Source organism: Quercus lobata, chromosome 2 (genome assembly GCF_001633185.2).
Source record: "Quercus lobata isolate SW786 chromosome 2, ValleyOak3.0 Primary Assembly, whole genome shotgun sequence".
In the NCBI taxonomy this organism is placed as follows: Eukaryota; Viridiplantae; Streptophyta; class Magnoliopsida; order Fagales; family Fagaceae; genus Quercus; species Quercus lobata.
In genome coordinates, this window is record NC_044905.1 from 67,577,838 (window position 1) to 67,593,541 (window position 15,704).

The following is a 15,704-nucleotide window of genomic DNA, read 5'->3' on the forward strand; positions in this document are numbered from 1 at the left end:
TTTGTTTTTGTAACGTTATCTACAACATTTTTGTTGGTACATATAATATAAGCTCTCACCCACATTTCATTTTTAAGCTAATGAAGAAAGATGTTGAAAATCACAGGCAAACTGGTTTCAATGGAGGGAGCTTTGGAGAAGCAGCTGTTCATCAATGGAGTTCAGAACCTCAGTTGTAAGCTCTATTCTTCTCTTTGAACTGCTTATCAGTTTATTAGCTCTCTTGATATTTGTACTATGACAGTCCACGTATGTTTCTTACTTTATGAAAGTGTGAGCATGAAATGAAAGAAGATAAGGTAAGTCTTGGTGATGAATCTGATCATTTAATAAGATGTAATGGGGCACTAGGTTCTGAGTCAATGATTGTTACATACATGTTTTCCTACTGGTTGCATAGGATTCAAGATAAACTTAAGAATTGGAAAACAAAGAAAAGGGGACCTTATTGAAGCAGTAAACTGTGACTGTGAAAGTGAAATTGCTAATGTATTGTAATATTAAACAATGAACATTGATTTAAGTAGAGTTGTCAAAAATCTGTAAAAAGTACAGTTCTCAAATTACGATAGCCTGGATGGTACTTTGTCAAGAAGAAAATGACCTCAAAAGTCAAGAGACACAGAACAACTTTGTATGGAGTTGAAATATGCTAGCAAGCGTGAGGTCGCTAATAGGAAAGTGCATGTTATTAATCAAAGCATAATTTGGGGCAACTTAATGAATCATGACAATGCTAACAATGACTAGATTGGAAAGTATACTGTTCATATTTGATAAAATCAACAAAAATTCAACATTATTTACATTGCATTGTAAACTTATAAAAATAGAGTTTGTGACTTCCTGAATAATACAAGGTGGATGTGAGTTCAGAGATTTAATGTTACAAGGAATCCCTCAAGACAAAGTCTTAGCGTTCTCCTCTGTTTAAAAGAAATGGTGAACATGTTAAAAAGTTCCCTTTTGAATAATGTACTTCAATTACTAGCAGAAACAACACCACTAGTTACCTTAAATATATCAGAGAGTGTATTTGATTACCTAAGGAAGAAACGTTGTGCAATTCAAAATGATAGCAGCATCACACGCAGGTAAAGAAGCAAGACAACATATTCGAAGTCCATCAATTCACACAAGACCGGCGGATGTAACAGCATACTGGAATTCTTCAGTCCATCCCAAACTGCCTAAAATGTCAAGCAACAACAGACATGCATTAAAGGTAGCTTACTTCTTTGCCCCCTTGTCAACAACAGAAACACATTGAAGGTTCATCTAATATCCTTGTTCTTTGATTTCTTAGACAATAGATATCCTTATCCTCAAACCTTCCCATGCATTAAGTGAAACCAATAAGTTTTTTGTATATGTATTACATATGAAAATCTTTAATACATAATTTTTTACCAAGCAACAAGAAATAGCAAACTGACAAAAAAGTGTCCAAGTCCCCGAGCTAATTTTTCTTCACCAAGATTTGGATACACAGATGGAAATGTCACTCTTAATCGTATAGTGAAAGGAGCATATCAGAAAAGATTGAAAAGAAATATCTATGTATTAAGCTAGTTGAAAAGACTGGATATTCTGTATATTGTATATATCACAAACTTTACGCAGGGCTCTTTCATACAGCTCTATTGTACAAAAAGTACAATACAGTGGTACTAGTAAATTCAATCTAGACTGATTATAATGGTTTGGGCCTATTGGACTAAGGATATATTCTAACAGTCCCAGCTAGAGGAAGTGGCCTGGTAGATGGAACTTGGTGAAGATGTATGCCAGCTAATCATTAGAGGAAATCGACCACAACTGCATGTGAAGTAACCTAAAGCTATGATGACAAGAAAAAATCAATCCCAGTGTGTTTAATTTGTTCATGGAAGATGTAATTGATCGCCGTTTGGATTGAAACCTGTTTTTAAATAGATAGTGACTATTGTGGGTAAGGAATTTTCCCAAATCTAGAAAAGCCATAGAAGTTTTGATATTATATCAGCAAGTGCCTTGTATTTGATTTTTGTGCTAGATTGAGCAACCACAGTTTGCTTCTTGCTATACTAGGAAATGAGAGAGTCGTTGAGCAGGAAGCAAAATCTTGTGGTGGAACGACAATCTATAAGGTTTCTTGCCTAGTTAACATTAGTAGAGGCACGGATCATCAAAGGTGACAGTGAGAAGTTTAGGCCACAAAACAAGTGCCTTTCAAATGGTAAAGAATGCAGAGAATTATGGAAAAATGGGAAGATGATGGCGTTGCCATGAATTTGTTGATGATATCTACTGCATATGAGATATATAGATGTATAACTGTGAGATACACTATACTCCCAAAGAACTTTCTAGAGCGGGTAGCAGGTAGCATAATGAATAGACTCCCCATCATGAGCATTGGGTCGAACATTAGGCTCAAGAGGTGTATCATATGTCTTATTGTCAGTAAAATCAGCTCGAGAAAGAAGCTTTGTGTTATCTTTTGCTTGAGTGAGATAGTAACCATCAAGAGAAGAGGATACCTCAAGACAAACCAAAGCAATCTCAAATTGTTAATTGAGGAACTACTTGAGCTTGTGAATGCCCCACAAATATTTACCAATAATCATGTCATCAACATAGAGCAAAATAAGAATGGTGCCATGGTTTGCGCATCTAATGAACAATGTTGAGTCATAAGAGCTAGCTGAATAACTGAGCTGGGAATGGTTGAGCTGAATTTAGCAGACCAAGCACGTGGTGCTTGCTTTAGTCTATATAATGCTCTACAAATCTGACCTATTGTTGAGGATGTCATAAGAGCTAGCTTAATAACCGAGCTAAGAATGGTTGAGCTGAATTTAGCAGACCAAGCACGTGGTACTTGCTTTAGTCTATATAACGCTCTACAAATCCGACCTATTGTTGGGGATGTCATAAGAGCTAGCTGAATAACCAAGCTGGGAATGGTTGAGCTGAATTTAGCAGACCATGCATGTGGTGCTTGCTTTAGTCTATATAATGCTTTACAAATACGACCTATTGTTGAGGATGTCACAAGAGCTAGCTGAATAACCAAGCAGGGAATGGTTGAGCTGAATTTTGCAGACCAAGCATGTGGTGCTTGCTTTAGTCTTATAATGCTTTACAAATCTGACCTATTGTTGAGGATGAGAAAATCCTGGAAGTGGCTGCATATAAACTTCCCTGCGAGATCCTTATTGAGAGAAATTCTTTACATCCATCTGAGAGTAGTCCCTGTGGAAAGTGAAAACCACTGCAATGAGAGTGCAAGCATAGGAGAGATGGGTGACAAGAGCAAAGGTCTCTTTATAATTTATGGCATACTCCTACATAAATCCCTTAGCTATAAGGCATGCTTTGTAGCATTCAATAGAGCCATCTGAACAAGTCCTGAACTCCCACTTGCACCTTATAGTAGATTTTCCTGGAGGCAGATCAACCATATCCAACACCTTGTTTTTGTTAGTACATCCAATTTCTGCTTCATTTCTTGTTGACATAGAAGGTTAGATGAAGCCTCATGAATGGTGTGAGGTTTGTATAAGGTGGCTAAGGCATGATAACAATAATCACGAAGGTGGATTGGTGGAGCTTTTACCTGAGAAGATCAATGTTGTTCGCTTGGAAGTCATCTGGGATGTATGGTTGATAACCAATAGTTCATGAAAGGGATGCAGTAAGTTTTACAAGTGGCATAGTATGCTAATGTATAGCCAAGTTATTCACTAATGCCAATTTAAGAGTTATTGTAGTTGAGAGTTAGCATAGAGCAAAGTATCTGTACCAAGATATCAAGTTAACTATTGTGCTTAAGTGGGAGATTTAAGTATATGAGGGTGATAACATCATAACTTGGTGATATTTGACCCCTGAAGCATTGTTTGCTTTACAATACGATTGTGTTATTTGGTGATGTTTGCAACCCTTGAAAAAGATATAACTCTTCAAAGAGGTGTGACTCTTGGTGAAGGTAAATAACCTTTGGCAAAGGTTGCAACTGTTAAGATAGACAACTCCCCACAAGATTGTAAACCATCCGTGAAGTGGCGTATGCTCAACTATAAATAAGGGGGATGTGTGAGCATTCAGGGTCATTCTATTATCTTTTCATACATTTCCTCGTGGGATTAGGATCAACATAGCTCTAATGCTACAAAAAAACTGAAAATTCTGTACATTTTATATGTCATAAAGAATGTAGAGGGGGCTTTTATATAAGGCTTACTGATCTAAGCCTGATAGTTCAAGCAATAGAATGTAGTATAAGTCATAGAATAGAGGCACTAATACATTGAACCTACTATACTAACTATAATGGGCTTAGGGCTGTTGGGCCTAGGATATACTCTCAACACTAGTTTAGATTTTAAAAATAACTATTTTCAGATGCATATCTTATTACAGGTGCCATTTTCAATTCTCAGTACATTGTTTTCAGGTTTATGCAATTAGAAGAAGTAGGAAATATCAGAAGAGTGAAACTTATGTTCTAATGGAACCAGGACAGGAAGAGAGATTTGTTTCTGAGGAAGAGTTAAAGGCGAAGTTGAAAGATAGGCTGGAAAACTGGCCAGGCGAGGCCCTCCCTCCAGATCTTGCCAGATTCGAAAACATTGACGATGCTGTTTTGTTCCTAGTAAAGTCTGTTTGTGAACTTGAAATCGATGGAAATGTTGGTTCAATCCAATGGTATGAAGTTCGTTTGGATTGAGAAAATGTTAAATTTGCCTGTTCTAAAGATGATGGAACCATGCTACATATAATTTTGCTACAACTAAGAAATAGTTATAATATAAGAGCAGCCATAAAATTCATTTTATGTAAGTTGGACATGTTGAGATAAAGGTTTGACTACAATTTACTAAAGTTTGCAAACAATAAAGAAAATATTCCTAGGGAACTTCATAGAGGCCAGCTTTACATCCTTAAAACCAAGTATTCACCCCACATTAAGTAAGCAAAAATAGAATATTAAAAAAATACTATTCAAAACTTTCTCCAGTTTGGGTCCTACCGTCCCTAGGGAAAGCAAAACTGAATTGCCAGTCTGGGTTATGTTTCTCTCATGTTCTTAAAAGCTGGAATGAATTTAATGTTGCTTGTGGGCATTTTATGGAACTTTTATGCCTGCCTGTTGTACTAGTTGTCCTGCCTAGCAGGCTTTTCTCTTCTGGTTTGAATAAAATTTCTTACTCCATCATCGAAAGAAAATACAGAATTTAGAAAGGAGAATAGACATCCTTTTTAACTATGATTTTATTCAATGCCCGCGACTGAGCAATGCATTGTGAAGTGGGCTGTTGCCTAGACATGACTTAGAACTGTTTCATAAGAGTGTGTACTGCACCTTTAGCCTTCAGTATATAGGCTGTACTAAGGTTGCATTGTGTTCACCAATCTTAGGACTAGTCAAGACTCAATAGTACTCCTAGTTTTCTTCATTTGCATTCTTCAAAACAGGTACAAACCCACGTGTAATATGTTTGACTCGTTTCCCTGTCAATCATTTTCTTCAACAGAAGCATTTGCACATAGACTCTAAATAGTGAACAACTTCCTTATTACAAAACTGCAATCAAATTACATATGAAGCCTCAGAGAATTACAACATTACACGCATCTTACTCAAATGAAAAGCAATAGGGTTTCTGCACATGCAATCCCATCAAATCTTCTTGAATTTGATGACATCGTTAGGATCAAGAAATCCATCTGATCTTGAAGCATTTATCCAACAGCTTTAAACTTCTTCACTTTTCAACGAGATCCGCATCCTGAACACGCAAGTCCTGGATCTAAAGCAATGACACAAACAACACAAATAAGAAAAAAACAAATGGGTCAATTATCTGAACCCCAAACTCCAAAGTTTGCTAAAAGAAAAGTTCCATAGTTCAATAACAACTTATATACCTTGGTTTGATTTACACTAGGTGGTAAAAGCATGCCACCTTTTCTGCTTCTGGCAAGAAGGCCTTTTGTAACTGGGGACATCATCGAATCAGTCGGGCTTCTATACCTGCCAAAGAAATATACACAAAAAAGTTACAAATTGCAATACTAAACATGAAGTGTATTGCTAGAACTGTAGGAAACACTGAAAAAAAGTGTACCTTTCGGGGAACTTGAAAGCCTTGGGGACTTTAAGGCGTTCTGGGGTGCTGGGTTTGCGCAAATCATTGCCGGGATTTCGATTGTTTTCATCATTTTGTTGAATCTGGGGTGGTGTTTTACAGTCGATAATGGTGTTTTCTGGTTGGATTGGGCTCTTGGGAAGCATAGTGAGCACGTTCTCCATTGAATTTACCTGTGAAAAACGCAAAGCATTAATTAAGCATCTTGAAGAAAAGTACTAAATAATGTCAGACCTTCTTGGTGAGAGATAGGGATTAAGAAGTATAACCTCTGATCAGAGAGAGAAAGAGAAGAGAGGGAGAGAGTTTTACATATACTGGAACTCTCAATTGTAATAAGCTTAAAGCGAAATTTAATGTATGAAGGAAATTTGAGTGGTAGAGATAACCGTTGAGGGGGTGGAGCTGTTTGGTTGGTTCAACGGTCGAATTTAGGCTTTGGATTTGTTTGAGGATTCAAAATAAAGTTGCCCGTTGAAGTTGCTGAGGGACAGAGGGAGAAAGTACATCCTGCTTCGGCCACCTCAGCATATGGCCCACCATGTAAAAATATGAATGAAAAATAAAAATATGGTAAATGGGTAATTGGGTAAGATCCAGCAAAATTGGACCGAAGGAAAATATCAAATCCTTTTTCAGCTGTGCGCGCAGTGGCGCAATCTGACCATTTTTTAAAATAATATTTTTTTATGATTATTATTTTTAAAATTGATGGGATTGTAGGGCTAGGTTTAATTGGTATGGGAAAATTTATATGGTAGAAAACAATTCTCAAATATTAAGATTTTTTAGTGCTGGATCTATTATTTACGCTCTGTTTGTTTCAGTATTAATGTTTTTTTGGAAAATGGTTCATTTGAGTATTTTCTAGAAAATTGTCTCATTTTCCAGTGTTTGGTAACGACCTTGAAAATGGGTTTAAGAATGTTTTCTGGTGTTTGATATGCAATTTTTAAAAAGTATTTCTTGTATAATTTAGAACATGTATATTATATAAACTAACTAATGTAATCATTATAAATAAAAAACCAAGAATGAATTTGGTTTTCATACTAAAATTTTGATAATAGATACAATCAAAATTAATTAGTTGTCAAATTTTCTTGATCTCTACCACTCATCTTTGTCATATATATGGACAGTAATGTACGTACGTATGTATGTACACACACACACACATACACATATCAACCATTTGTCTATATATATATATATATATATATATAAATTTGATAGGGGAATACATTTTCAATAAGTATAAATAACAATAATTTTTAATTGTCTACCTTTTTTTGTTGGTATACTAATTGTCTATTATGGTCAACCACAAGTCTTCAATATTACTCTAAATTGTGTATTTACATAATATACTGAATAATATATTATCATTGCATAGTATCTGTATAAATTATCTGCCAATAAAAAAAGTATTTGCCAACAAATACAATTTCCCTAAACAATTATCATTCATTATATAACAATATTATTACTCCAAGGTAAAGATTATCCCATGTAAAAGCAATTTAGAGCAATATAGGTACTATGTACGAAAAAGAAGTAACTTACGCTTGGAATCCATCAAACCAAAAAAAATTTAGAGAAAAAAGAAAATCAAACTTGAAATTCAAAGTAAAGAATTGGGATTTTGGTAGAGAGGAATGAAATAATTACCACTGCAAATTTGTTCTCCTTTGTAAGTCGGAGTTATTGACCGATCAATGAAGGAAAAAATATATATAATCAGAGAATTATGTTACAGAGGGGAAGAGAAACATGGAGAAAAGAGAGAAGAGAGATAGTTAGAGAAAGAGATCTATGGGAAGAGGAGAGACCAGAGTTAGTGGCAGTGAGGGTGTGAGGAGAGAAAAAGTAAAGAGAAGAGAGAAAAAGTGAGAAATCTTACCATGAGAGAGGGAAGGCGCCAAAAAAATATGTTTTCCACAACTACAGACGAAGATAATATTTATAGGAGATGCAATGCATAAGAGAGAGATTGTTTTCCAAAAAAATTTTTGGAAAACAACCTATAGAAAACAAGCCTTATTTTTATTAGGGTTTTCCGTTGACCAAAGATAGTTTTCCATTGACTATTTTTTTTTTTTTTTTTGGTGCTACCAAATGTTGGAAAATGTGGAAAACTATCTTTATAGAAGGTTTTCCAATGAAACAAACAAAGCGTTACAGTGAGTAGATTAAGGAATAATTCGTACTCAGTATATACTTATTTTTCATTAACTAATATGTTATGTTTTATTTTTAAAACATTTTTTTATATATATTTATATTTTTAGGTAATATAATTTTTTTATTATTTTACATGTAATAGGAATAGATATATCTGAAAAGGTTGATAACTAGACATAATCCACAATACTTAGTGTTTTTTTTTTTTTTTTTTTTTGTGATTATATTATTAGTGAACTCTAAAATTTGTAAACTTAAAAATTTATGTATTATTTAAATTTTATTTTTGAGTTTAAATTTTTACATTTATCACTTTTTTTTGTTCATTTATTTATTTATTTATTTTTGCATGTGAAAAAATATAGGTCAACTCATAACCTAACCAATCCAACCCATTTACAACACATTTGGGATTATATGTTTTTTTACCTAAACATGATTATCTTGACCCAATCTCAATTTGACCCAACTCGTTTCTAGGCATCTGTATAGTTAATTGTGAGGAATCCCCAATTTAAGATCAAATTATGAATGAAATAGATTTTTAATAAATAAATAGGGTTTGGAACACACAAATTCTTCATAACCTAATCTCTCTCTCTCTCTCTCTCTCTCTCTCTCTCTCTCATCCAAGTAAGAAAAAGAAAAGGCAAGCAAACCCCAATAAACCATGGCCGACAAGAAAGAAGAAAAGTTGAAAATACAAAAACAATTTACAAAATACAATGTACATGTTGAAAAATCACATGTGAAAATACAGAAATACATGTTGAAAATATGAAAAATGTGTAGAGAAAAATACAATGTACAATATAAAAAGACTAATCTAAAATACAATTTCCAATTGATTCTAGCTCTAGTTCCATTCAAACCCCTCTATCCAACACATTTCTCTCATTTAATTGTGGACGGTCATCTAAACAAAAATAGGTGAGAATGAGAGACTTTTGAACGGGAAGAAAGGTGGACCCAACAAAAATAAACTACATCAAACAAAAGCTTAAGATAATCATCAGGGCAGTTGCTGCCAACTTTTTAGCCATGTTCTTATGGCTTACAATTGCATGACCCCAGTAATTCATGGATCTAGGAGATATTCCCAAAACAGGGACCCAATTCTTCTTGAACTAGAAGCAAAGGAGATGACACTAAGAAGCTGACAGCCCTCTTTATTTGACTAGTGAGTTGTGACTATCTGGAGAGAGTATCATTCATTTGGTGAGCTTGATCTTTCCAAACAAACCACCATTAGTCAATTTGCACATCTGTGTCAATTTTAAAATTATAGGTCCTAAGATTCTCAAATCTTTTCGCTTATGTTGTTAACCCTTGACTGTAGATATCAATTGAATTGACTCAGAACTCTATTTTTTTTTGTGACTCAGACCCAGCTTTCATGGCCACAATCATGGAAAACATTTACGATATATCATATATTAACTAGATTGTTGTTATCCAAAAAAAAAAACTAGATTATTTGAACTCTTTGTGGTTGGAATCTACTTAGGAAACAATACCCTTGCTTAGGTAGATCTTTTTATTGTTTCTCAAAAAAAAAAAAAAAAAAAAAGGTAGATCTTTTTATTATGGAGTATCTGATTCTTGATGGGCAGTGCTCGTTTATTGCCTAAAATTTTGTCTTTGGACTAGTGTATACTCCAATTACCCAAAAAAATATACACCTTGATTTTTTTTTTTTTTACCTTTTCTTTTGGGTTTACATTAAGTTATAACTAGCTGGCATTATATTTATTTAGCGAAAAAAAAAAAAAAAAAAGCTGACCTTATTTGGTTTTTGAGAAGTTAATTATTCCTCCAAGTGTGTTTCTATACACTGTAATTATAGAAATGAATTCTTTGAGGTAGTTCCAAAATGTTGGTTAGGAGATTCAAAATTAAGATCTCATTGATCACATGAGACCTAAAAACCATTAAACCTAAGATAGATATTGATGTAAATGTTTACGGTCAAGTTCGACTCCAATTGGCCAAAGTCCAAGAATTTAATAAGCGGAGTAGTTAAAAATTTAAATAATTCTGTCCATGATAGATTATTAATTGCAATTTGGAATTATGCTTAAAATTAAATTGGGATGATTGTGTTTTCAAACACAGAATGAAATATTTGCTAAGGTGGGGTTTCAAATTTGATGGTTCTAGTTACCTAACATTTTCTGTCTTCGTCTAATGAATGGTGATAGAGATTAAACAGGTGGTCAAGGCAGCCCTAACCAAAGTACTCACGTAAAGACAGTGGATCGATCCAGATAATAGACAAAGAACATTATAGAGAATCCTACTATCTGGACTTTACTTGTAAAGCATTAATCATTTATAAAAAAAAGCTTTAGATTTTTTTATTGAATACTTAACAATTGGTTCATTAAAAATAACCAAAAATGTGAATTAAGAATTTGAAACATAGCATAGCTAGCAGCCAGAAGTCTGAGTTTCTATAAGAAATGAGATTAACAATTGTTTTTTGTTAAAGGAAAACTCTTTTGCAATGGTTTAAATTAACTTTAGAGATTGAGCTGTGTGAAACAAATTGTATTGATAAGGTTGTTCTAAAAGCAGCGCCTCTATTACAAAACTCTTTAATTATTGAGAGATAAGTACGGTGGTTAGAGGTAGTTAGACTTTTTATTCAATTTATGAACTACAAAATAACAAAAACAATTATATGTGTAAAATGTCTTTATGTGGTAGTGGACTTATCCTATTCTATGTTAATTTTTTTATTTTTTATTTTTTTGAGAAATATTCTATGTTAATTATGCGGGTAAAATACAAAAATCACCCAGATGTTTGAATCAATACCAAATACCATTAAAACTTTTTTTTTTTTATATATATATAAAATTGTTCAATTCGCTCCATGAGTACAAACGGCACTTGATACCGTTTGTGAGTTCCCTAAGTACATAAACTACCTTTTCTTAATACACTATCTCACTAATTAAATCCCCTCATCCAAGCTTTCAACTAATGCAATTGATGGAAATATGAAGAACAAGCTAATCCTAACTCAAATGCTTGAATGTCAAAAAAAATTGATGAACTTTAAGAGCAAGACACAGATTAGGATGTACCGATTGAGAATAATCAAGAATTCTTGAAGAAATATGCCTCAATCCAGGATTTGGATAATTGGAGATTGAAGAGGCTAAAGGGAGAGTAGAGAGAGACTGAAATAAATAAAAACCTATTCAAATGATCACGGAAGAGAAGTTTGAACTCTTAAATCCGGAGTCTCAATCAAGCGAGAGGCAATCGAGACTCAATTGAGAAAGAAGAAAGTTTAGGAACTTTTTGTTGAACTACCTTGTTCAAGCAAGGGTGAAAAGAGGCTCAGTTGAGCATGCTCTCGATCAATCGAGAGTCAATAAAATTTTTAAAAAAATAAAAAACTTCTAGAGATTGGCTCATGATATTTTCGATTGGTCAAGGATCGATAAAAAAAAATGTCTAAAAATGCAGAAAATTGCAGTATGCATTATGTTTCTAAATGAGACTTAAAAACTATGATACTAATGAAATGAATACATGCAATGAATGCATGGCTCAATATCATGAAATTTAAGCTTTCATTCTCTCAAGAATCACTTTAACCACACCAAATAAAAATAAATAAATAAATTCAACATTTATCCCATCAATCACATGAAGTTCACTAAGCATATATGTAACCACAGTTGACCACATACATGACAAAAGTGCAATGAACCAAAATTAACAAAGTTTGCAAGTAGTGTGCGAGAGGCATGCCAGTGATCAAGTTACAAAACATTTGTGAGATGGTTTAGGTGAAAAAAGAAACCAGTCAAATGACTTACACACCTCACACCACAAAGGCTTAAGGAACATTATTCTTTAAAAGAGTTACATCATATGACTCCTCCTTACTATATGTTGTTTCTAAGAGTGCAACAAGTATGAAGACAATTAACTTTATGTTCAAGTGCAGCTTTAACCATTCACCCATTTTATCATGCAATGCTCACCTTTTACCTAGTATTTGAGGGTAATTTTTTAAGAAAAAACAAATATAGTAGTAGTAAGATAGTCATGTATAACTTTCTCTTCAAAGTGGCAATGTAGTGTTTGGTTTTACAGTGTGACACATGAATGATTACCCTCCACTCATTCACACATAGCCAAAGCTTGAATCATTAAGGGCTTGTTTGGTTTAGACATTACTCAGTTTTCATAACTCAGTATTCATAACTCATAACTCAAAACCCACTCTCACTCAAAAACTCCAAAATTTTTGTTTGTTAACAAAACCCAGTCATATATCTCAACTTTTAAGTCCACCTTTTGCCAAAATGGTGAAGCACACCGATCATTCTTTTTCAACTGTCTTCTTCCCTTACCCGCATGACTCTACACGAAGAACATGAAATCCACACCCAAACCCAGTTTCATCAACACCACCAACGACAAACCTAGATTCCACTACCATCAACACCACCAACAGCCACACAAAAATTCCAAAAGAATGCACATGAAACCCAACCATAACCAAAAATCCAAACCCACCAACAACCCTCAACCACAATCACAACCTTCCACAAAAAATCCAAATGAATGTACAAACAACCTCCACCACTGCCTAAACCTCACCAACCACAACCAAAAATCCAAACCCACCAACACACAAATGCATAGCAAACCCAAACCACAAACATAGCAAACCCAAACTTAGAATCCTTAGATCAGAGACCTAAATCACGACATTAGGCATAAAGATGAATCGATTTGGTAAAAGGGATGAGAGAGAGAAAAAAATGCCTGAGAGAGAAATCGATCTGCAAAGGGAGGAGAGAGAGAGAGAAAAAATGAAGGCCCAATCTAGGCTGAGCTTGAACTGATCTCACGGTGGCTCGTGGTGGTTACTCATGATGGTGACGATTTGGCAAAAGGGATGAGAGAGAGAAAAAATGCCTGAGAGAGAAACCGATTTGGCAAAGGGAGGAAAGAAAGAGAGAAAAAACGAAGGCCCGATCTGGTGGTTGCTCATGATGATGATGACTGGTGTTGTGGTGGCGGCTTATGGAGGAGTAATGAAGTGTCAGTGAGAAGAGAGAGCTTTGGGTAAAAGAAAAAAAAATGAAGAAGGAGAAGAGACAAAGAGAAGAATGAGTTAAAGTGAGAATGCCAAGCTGATTTTTGGAGAGAGACGTTATGTGATGGGACAAGTCATACGGGTGGGTCCCATTCTTTGCTTAATTTTACAAAAATGCCACTGAAACTCAATTCTCAAAAACTGAAAATACCAAAATCCTGTTTTCATTTTCCATCATCCACATCCAAAATTTTGAGTATTTGAGTTATGAAAACAATGATCCAAAACTAAGCCAAACAGAAGGTCATCTGTGGGATCCACTCGGTTTGGATGATGGATCATGAAAACTGAGCGATATCGTTTAGTTTTAATGCTATCCAAACATGCTCTAACTAGCTAGTGCATTAAAATACATAACTAGGGCTAAAATTGGTCATATATATTTTAAAATAAATAAAATAAAAATCTGGGATATAACTTAAAAACATGATATAGATTTTAAGCCTTTTAATATAATATAATATAATATAATTTATTATCTAGGTAATCACAAAAAAAACAAAAAACAAAAAACAAAATTTAAGAGATGGCTTTTTTTTTTTTTTCTTTTTTCTTCTGAAAAGATATGAATTTGTCCGGTTGTCCCGACGTAAAAAACGAAACTTTTAATCAAAAAGTTGATGTACGTTCATCCCTAACGCACGTGCGCCATGGAAACATATCGTCATAAATTCAACATGTGATTGTCTTCTTTTATGATAGTTAGTGAGTCAAGCAATCAAGCAAATCACTTTCTTTGTGTGTATATTGAGACGTGTCGGTCGGCGTAAATATAGAGAAAAAGAAAAAGTAGACCAAACAGTGACTACTTACTAACTCTCTCCCAGCTGATTTAGTAGCTCCTTTCAACAAAATTTTAAAGAAATGGTCCAAGTATTCATTCATTTGTATTAATTGAAGTAAAAAGTGTCCTAAGAGCATTCATATCAGCTCGTTTAAAAGATTTCATCTATTTTACACCAAAAATCTACTTTTTCTATTTTATAAGACCACTTTTACAAAACTCCCACATCAGTATATCTATTATACACTCTTAACTTATTTAAATAATATTTTTTTTTTATTATTTTATTAATAAATATCTCTTCATTAATATATTTTTTTTTCCACTCCACAATCTCAACCGTGGCTCTATCTATCAATCATTCAATTGTCCTCTGCCCTACTTTCTAGTTCTCCCTAAACTCTCTTCCTCACTCAAATCTCAAACCCAGATCGGCAGCAGTCAGCAGCAACCTCACGGTGGCAGATCGGCGGCAACCTGGCGGCGGTAGATCCGCAGCAACCTGGAGGAGCAGATCGGCGGCAGATCAGTGGCAAATCGGGGCAAATCCAACAGGTTTTCCGGTGGGTTTTTCATGTGGGTTTCTGTTGGATTTTTCATATGGGTTTTTCCGATGGGTTTCCGGTGGGTCTGTGTGGTTGGCGCTGTGCTGAGTTGTAGCGATTGGGTTGATTTTGGGTTTCTGTTGATTGTGGGGTGGGTTGATTTTTGGGTTTCTGTTGATTTTGGGATATTTTCTGTGCTAGGTTGCGGTGTTTGGTGGTGGCGCTGGGTTTGGTGGTTGGGTTTGTTGTAGTTTGGTGGTGGCGCTGGCTTCTTCCCCGCGCTAGTCTGTTGCAGTTTGATAGAGGAGAGAGAAAAAAAGAATTAAAAAATCGTTTACACGGTGAACAGTAACCGTGTATATATACACGATTACTGTTCATTTTGCAAGACATCATGGATATTTAGACATTTTTACATGAACTGATGTGGAAGGATTTTGGGATAAAATGTGTAAATTGGAGCATTTTTTGTATTTTAGATGAGTATCCACGAGCTGGTGTGGATGCTCTAAAGGTATTAGTTTAGGATTTTTTTTATAAAATAATTATGAAAAAAAATAATTAACTTTTTTTTTTTTTACAGATTTAAATATTTCTTATAAAATAATGTCAAAATTTTTCTAAAATAATTTATTAATATATAATTTTGAGTTACTACGTAATAGATTGGAAGAAAGTGCAACTTTACTCCAAAATCATTTGGGTGAAAAATTTGTCTAAATGGTAAGAAATTCGTGCCAGTGTGTTTCCGAGACTGAAAAATGTTATATGTGATTAAAGACTATCTACCTATATATTAGTGCAAATTACAAAATGATTTTTTAGGGTGTGGGTCAATTAAAAAAGAAAATATTCAATTTAGTGTTATTGACTCTGAGAATTAAAAAATATAAATTGACCAATTTGTTATACCTTCATTAATTTTA

At 34.1% G+C, this 15,704-nt stretch overlaps 2 protein-coding genes across 4 annotated transcripts; one reads left to right on the forward strand and one right to left on the reverse strand.

The window, feature by feature from the left end:
• LOC115976287 (protein CHLORORESPIRATORY REDUCTION 7, chloroplastic) lies at window positions 1-4,827 on the forward strand. Of its 3 annotated transcripts, none has more exons than XM_031097485.1 (3): window positions 1-175; window positions 1,083-1,225; window positions 4,511-4,827. In XM_031097485.1, the coding sequence occupies exons 1-3, from the start codon at window positions 91-93 to the stop codon at window positions 4,712-4,714; spliced, it is 432 nt and encodes a 143-aa protein (XP_030953345.1). In that variant the 5' UTR covers window positions 1-90; the 3' UTR covers window positions 4,715-4,827. The 3 variants fall into 3 exon arrangements, with proteins under 3 accessions (XP_030953345.1, XP_030953343.1, XP_030953344.1); XM_031097483.1 differs by having other exon boundaries at window positions 4-175; window positions 4,442-4,827; XM_031097484.1 differs by having other exon boundaries at window positions 6-175; window positions 1,095-1,225; window positions 4,442-4,827.
• Window positions 4,828-5,221: 394 nt separating this feature from the next.
• Window positions 5,222-6,515, reverse strand: LOC115976288. The gene is made up of 4 exons (XM_031097486.1): window positions 6,407-6,515; window positions 6,117-6,310; window positions 5,917-6,022; window positions 5,222-5,798 (listed from the first exon to the last, which is right to left on the reverse strand). Exons 2-4 carry the CDS (start codon window positions 6,299-6,301, stop codon window positions 5,754-5,756), a joined length of 336 nt encoding a protein of 111 aa, XP_030953346.1. The 5' UTR covers window positions 6,302-6,310; window positions 6,407-6,515; the 3' UTR covers window positions 5,222-5,753.
• Window positions 6,516-15,704: the final 9,189 nt, after the last annotated feature.

Bases quoted from the DNA above. Each gene is read 5' to 3' on its own strand.
- LOC115976288 (XM_031097486.1), bottom strand. From the start codon at position 6,301: ATGGAGAACGTGCTCACTATGCTTCCCAAGAGCCCAATCCAACCAGAA. The intron at 6,023-6,116 runs GTACACTTTTTT...TTTCTTTGGCAG, and splicing joins GCTTTCAAGTTCCCCGAAAG to GTATAGAAGCCCGACTGATT. The intron at 5,799-5,916 runs GTATATAAGTTG...TCATTGCTTTAG, and splicing joins CTAGTGTAAATCAAACCAAG to ATCCAGGACTTGCGTGTTCA.
- LOC115976287 (XM_031097483.1), top strand. From the start codon at position 91: ATGTTGAAAATCACAGGCAAACTGGTTTCAATGGAGGGAGCTTTGGAG. The intron at 176-1,082 runs GTAAGCTCTATT...AAATGATAGCAG, and splicing joins TGGAGTTCAGAACCTCAGTT to CATCACACGCAGGTAAAGAA. The intron at 1,226-4,441 runs GTAGCTTACTTC...CATTGTTTTCAG, and splicing joins ACAACAGACATGCATTAAAG to GTTTATGCAATTAGAAGAAG.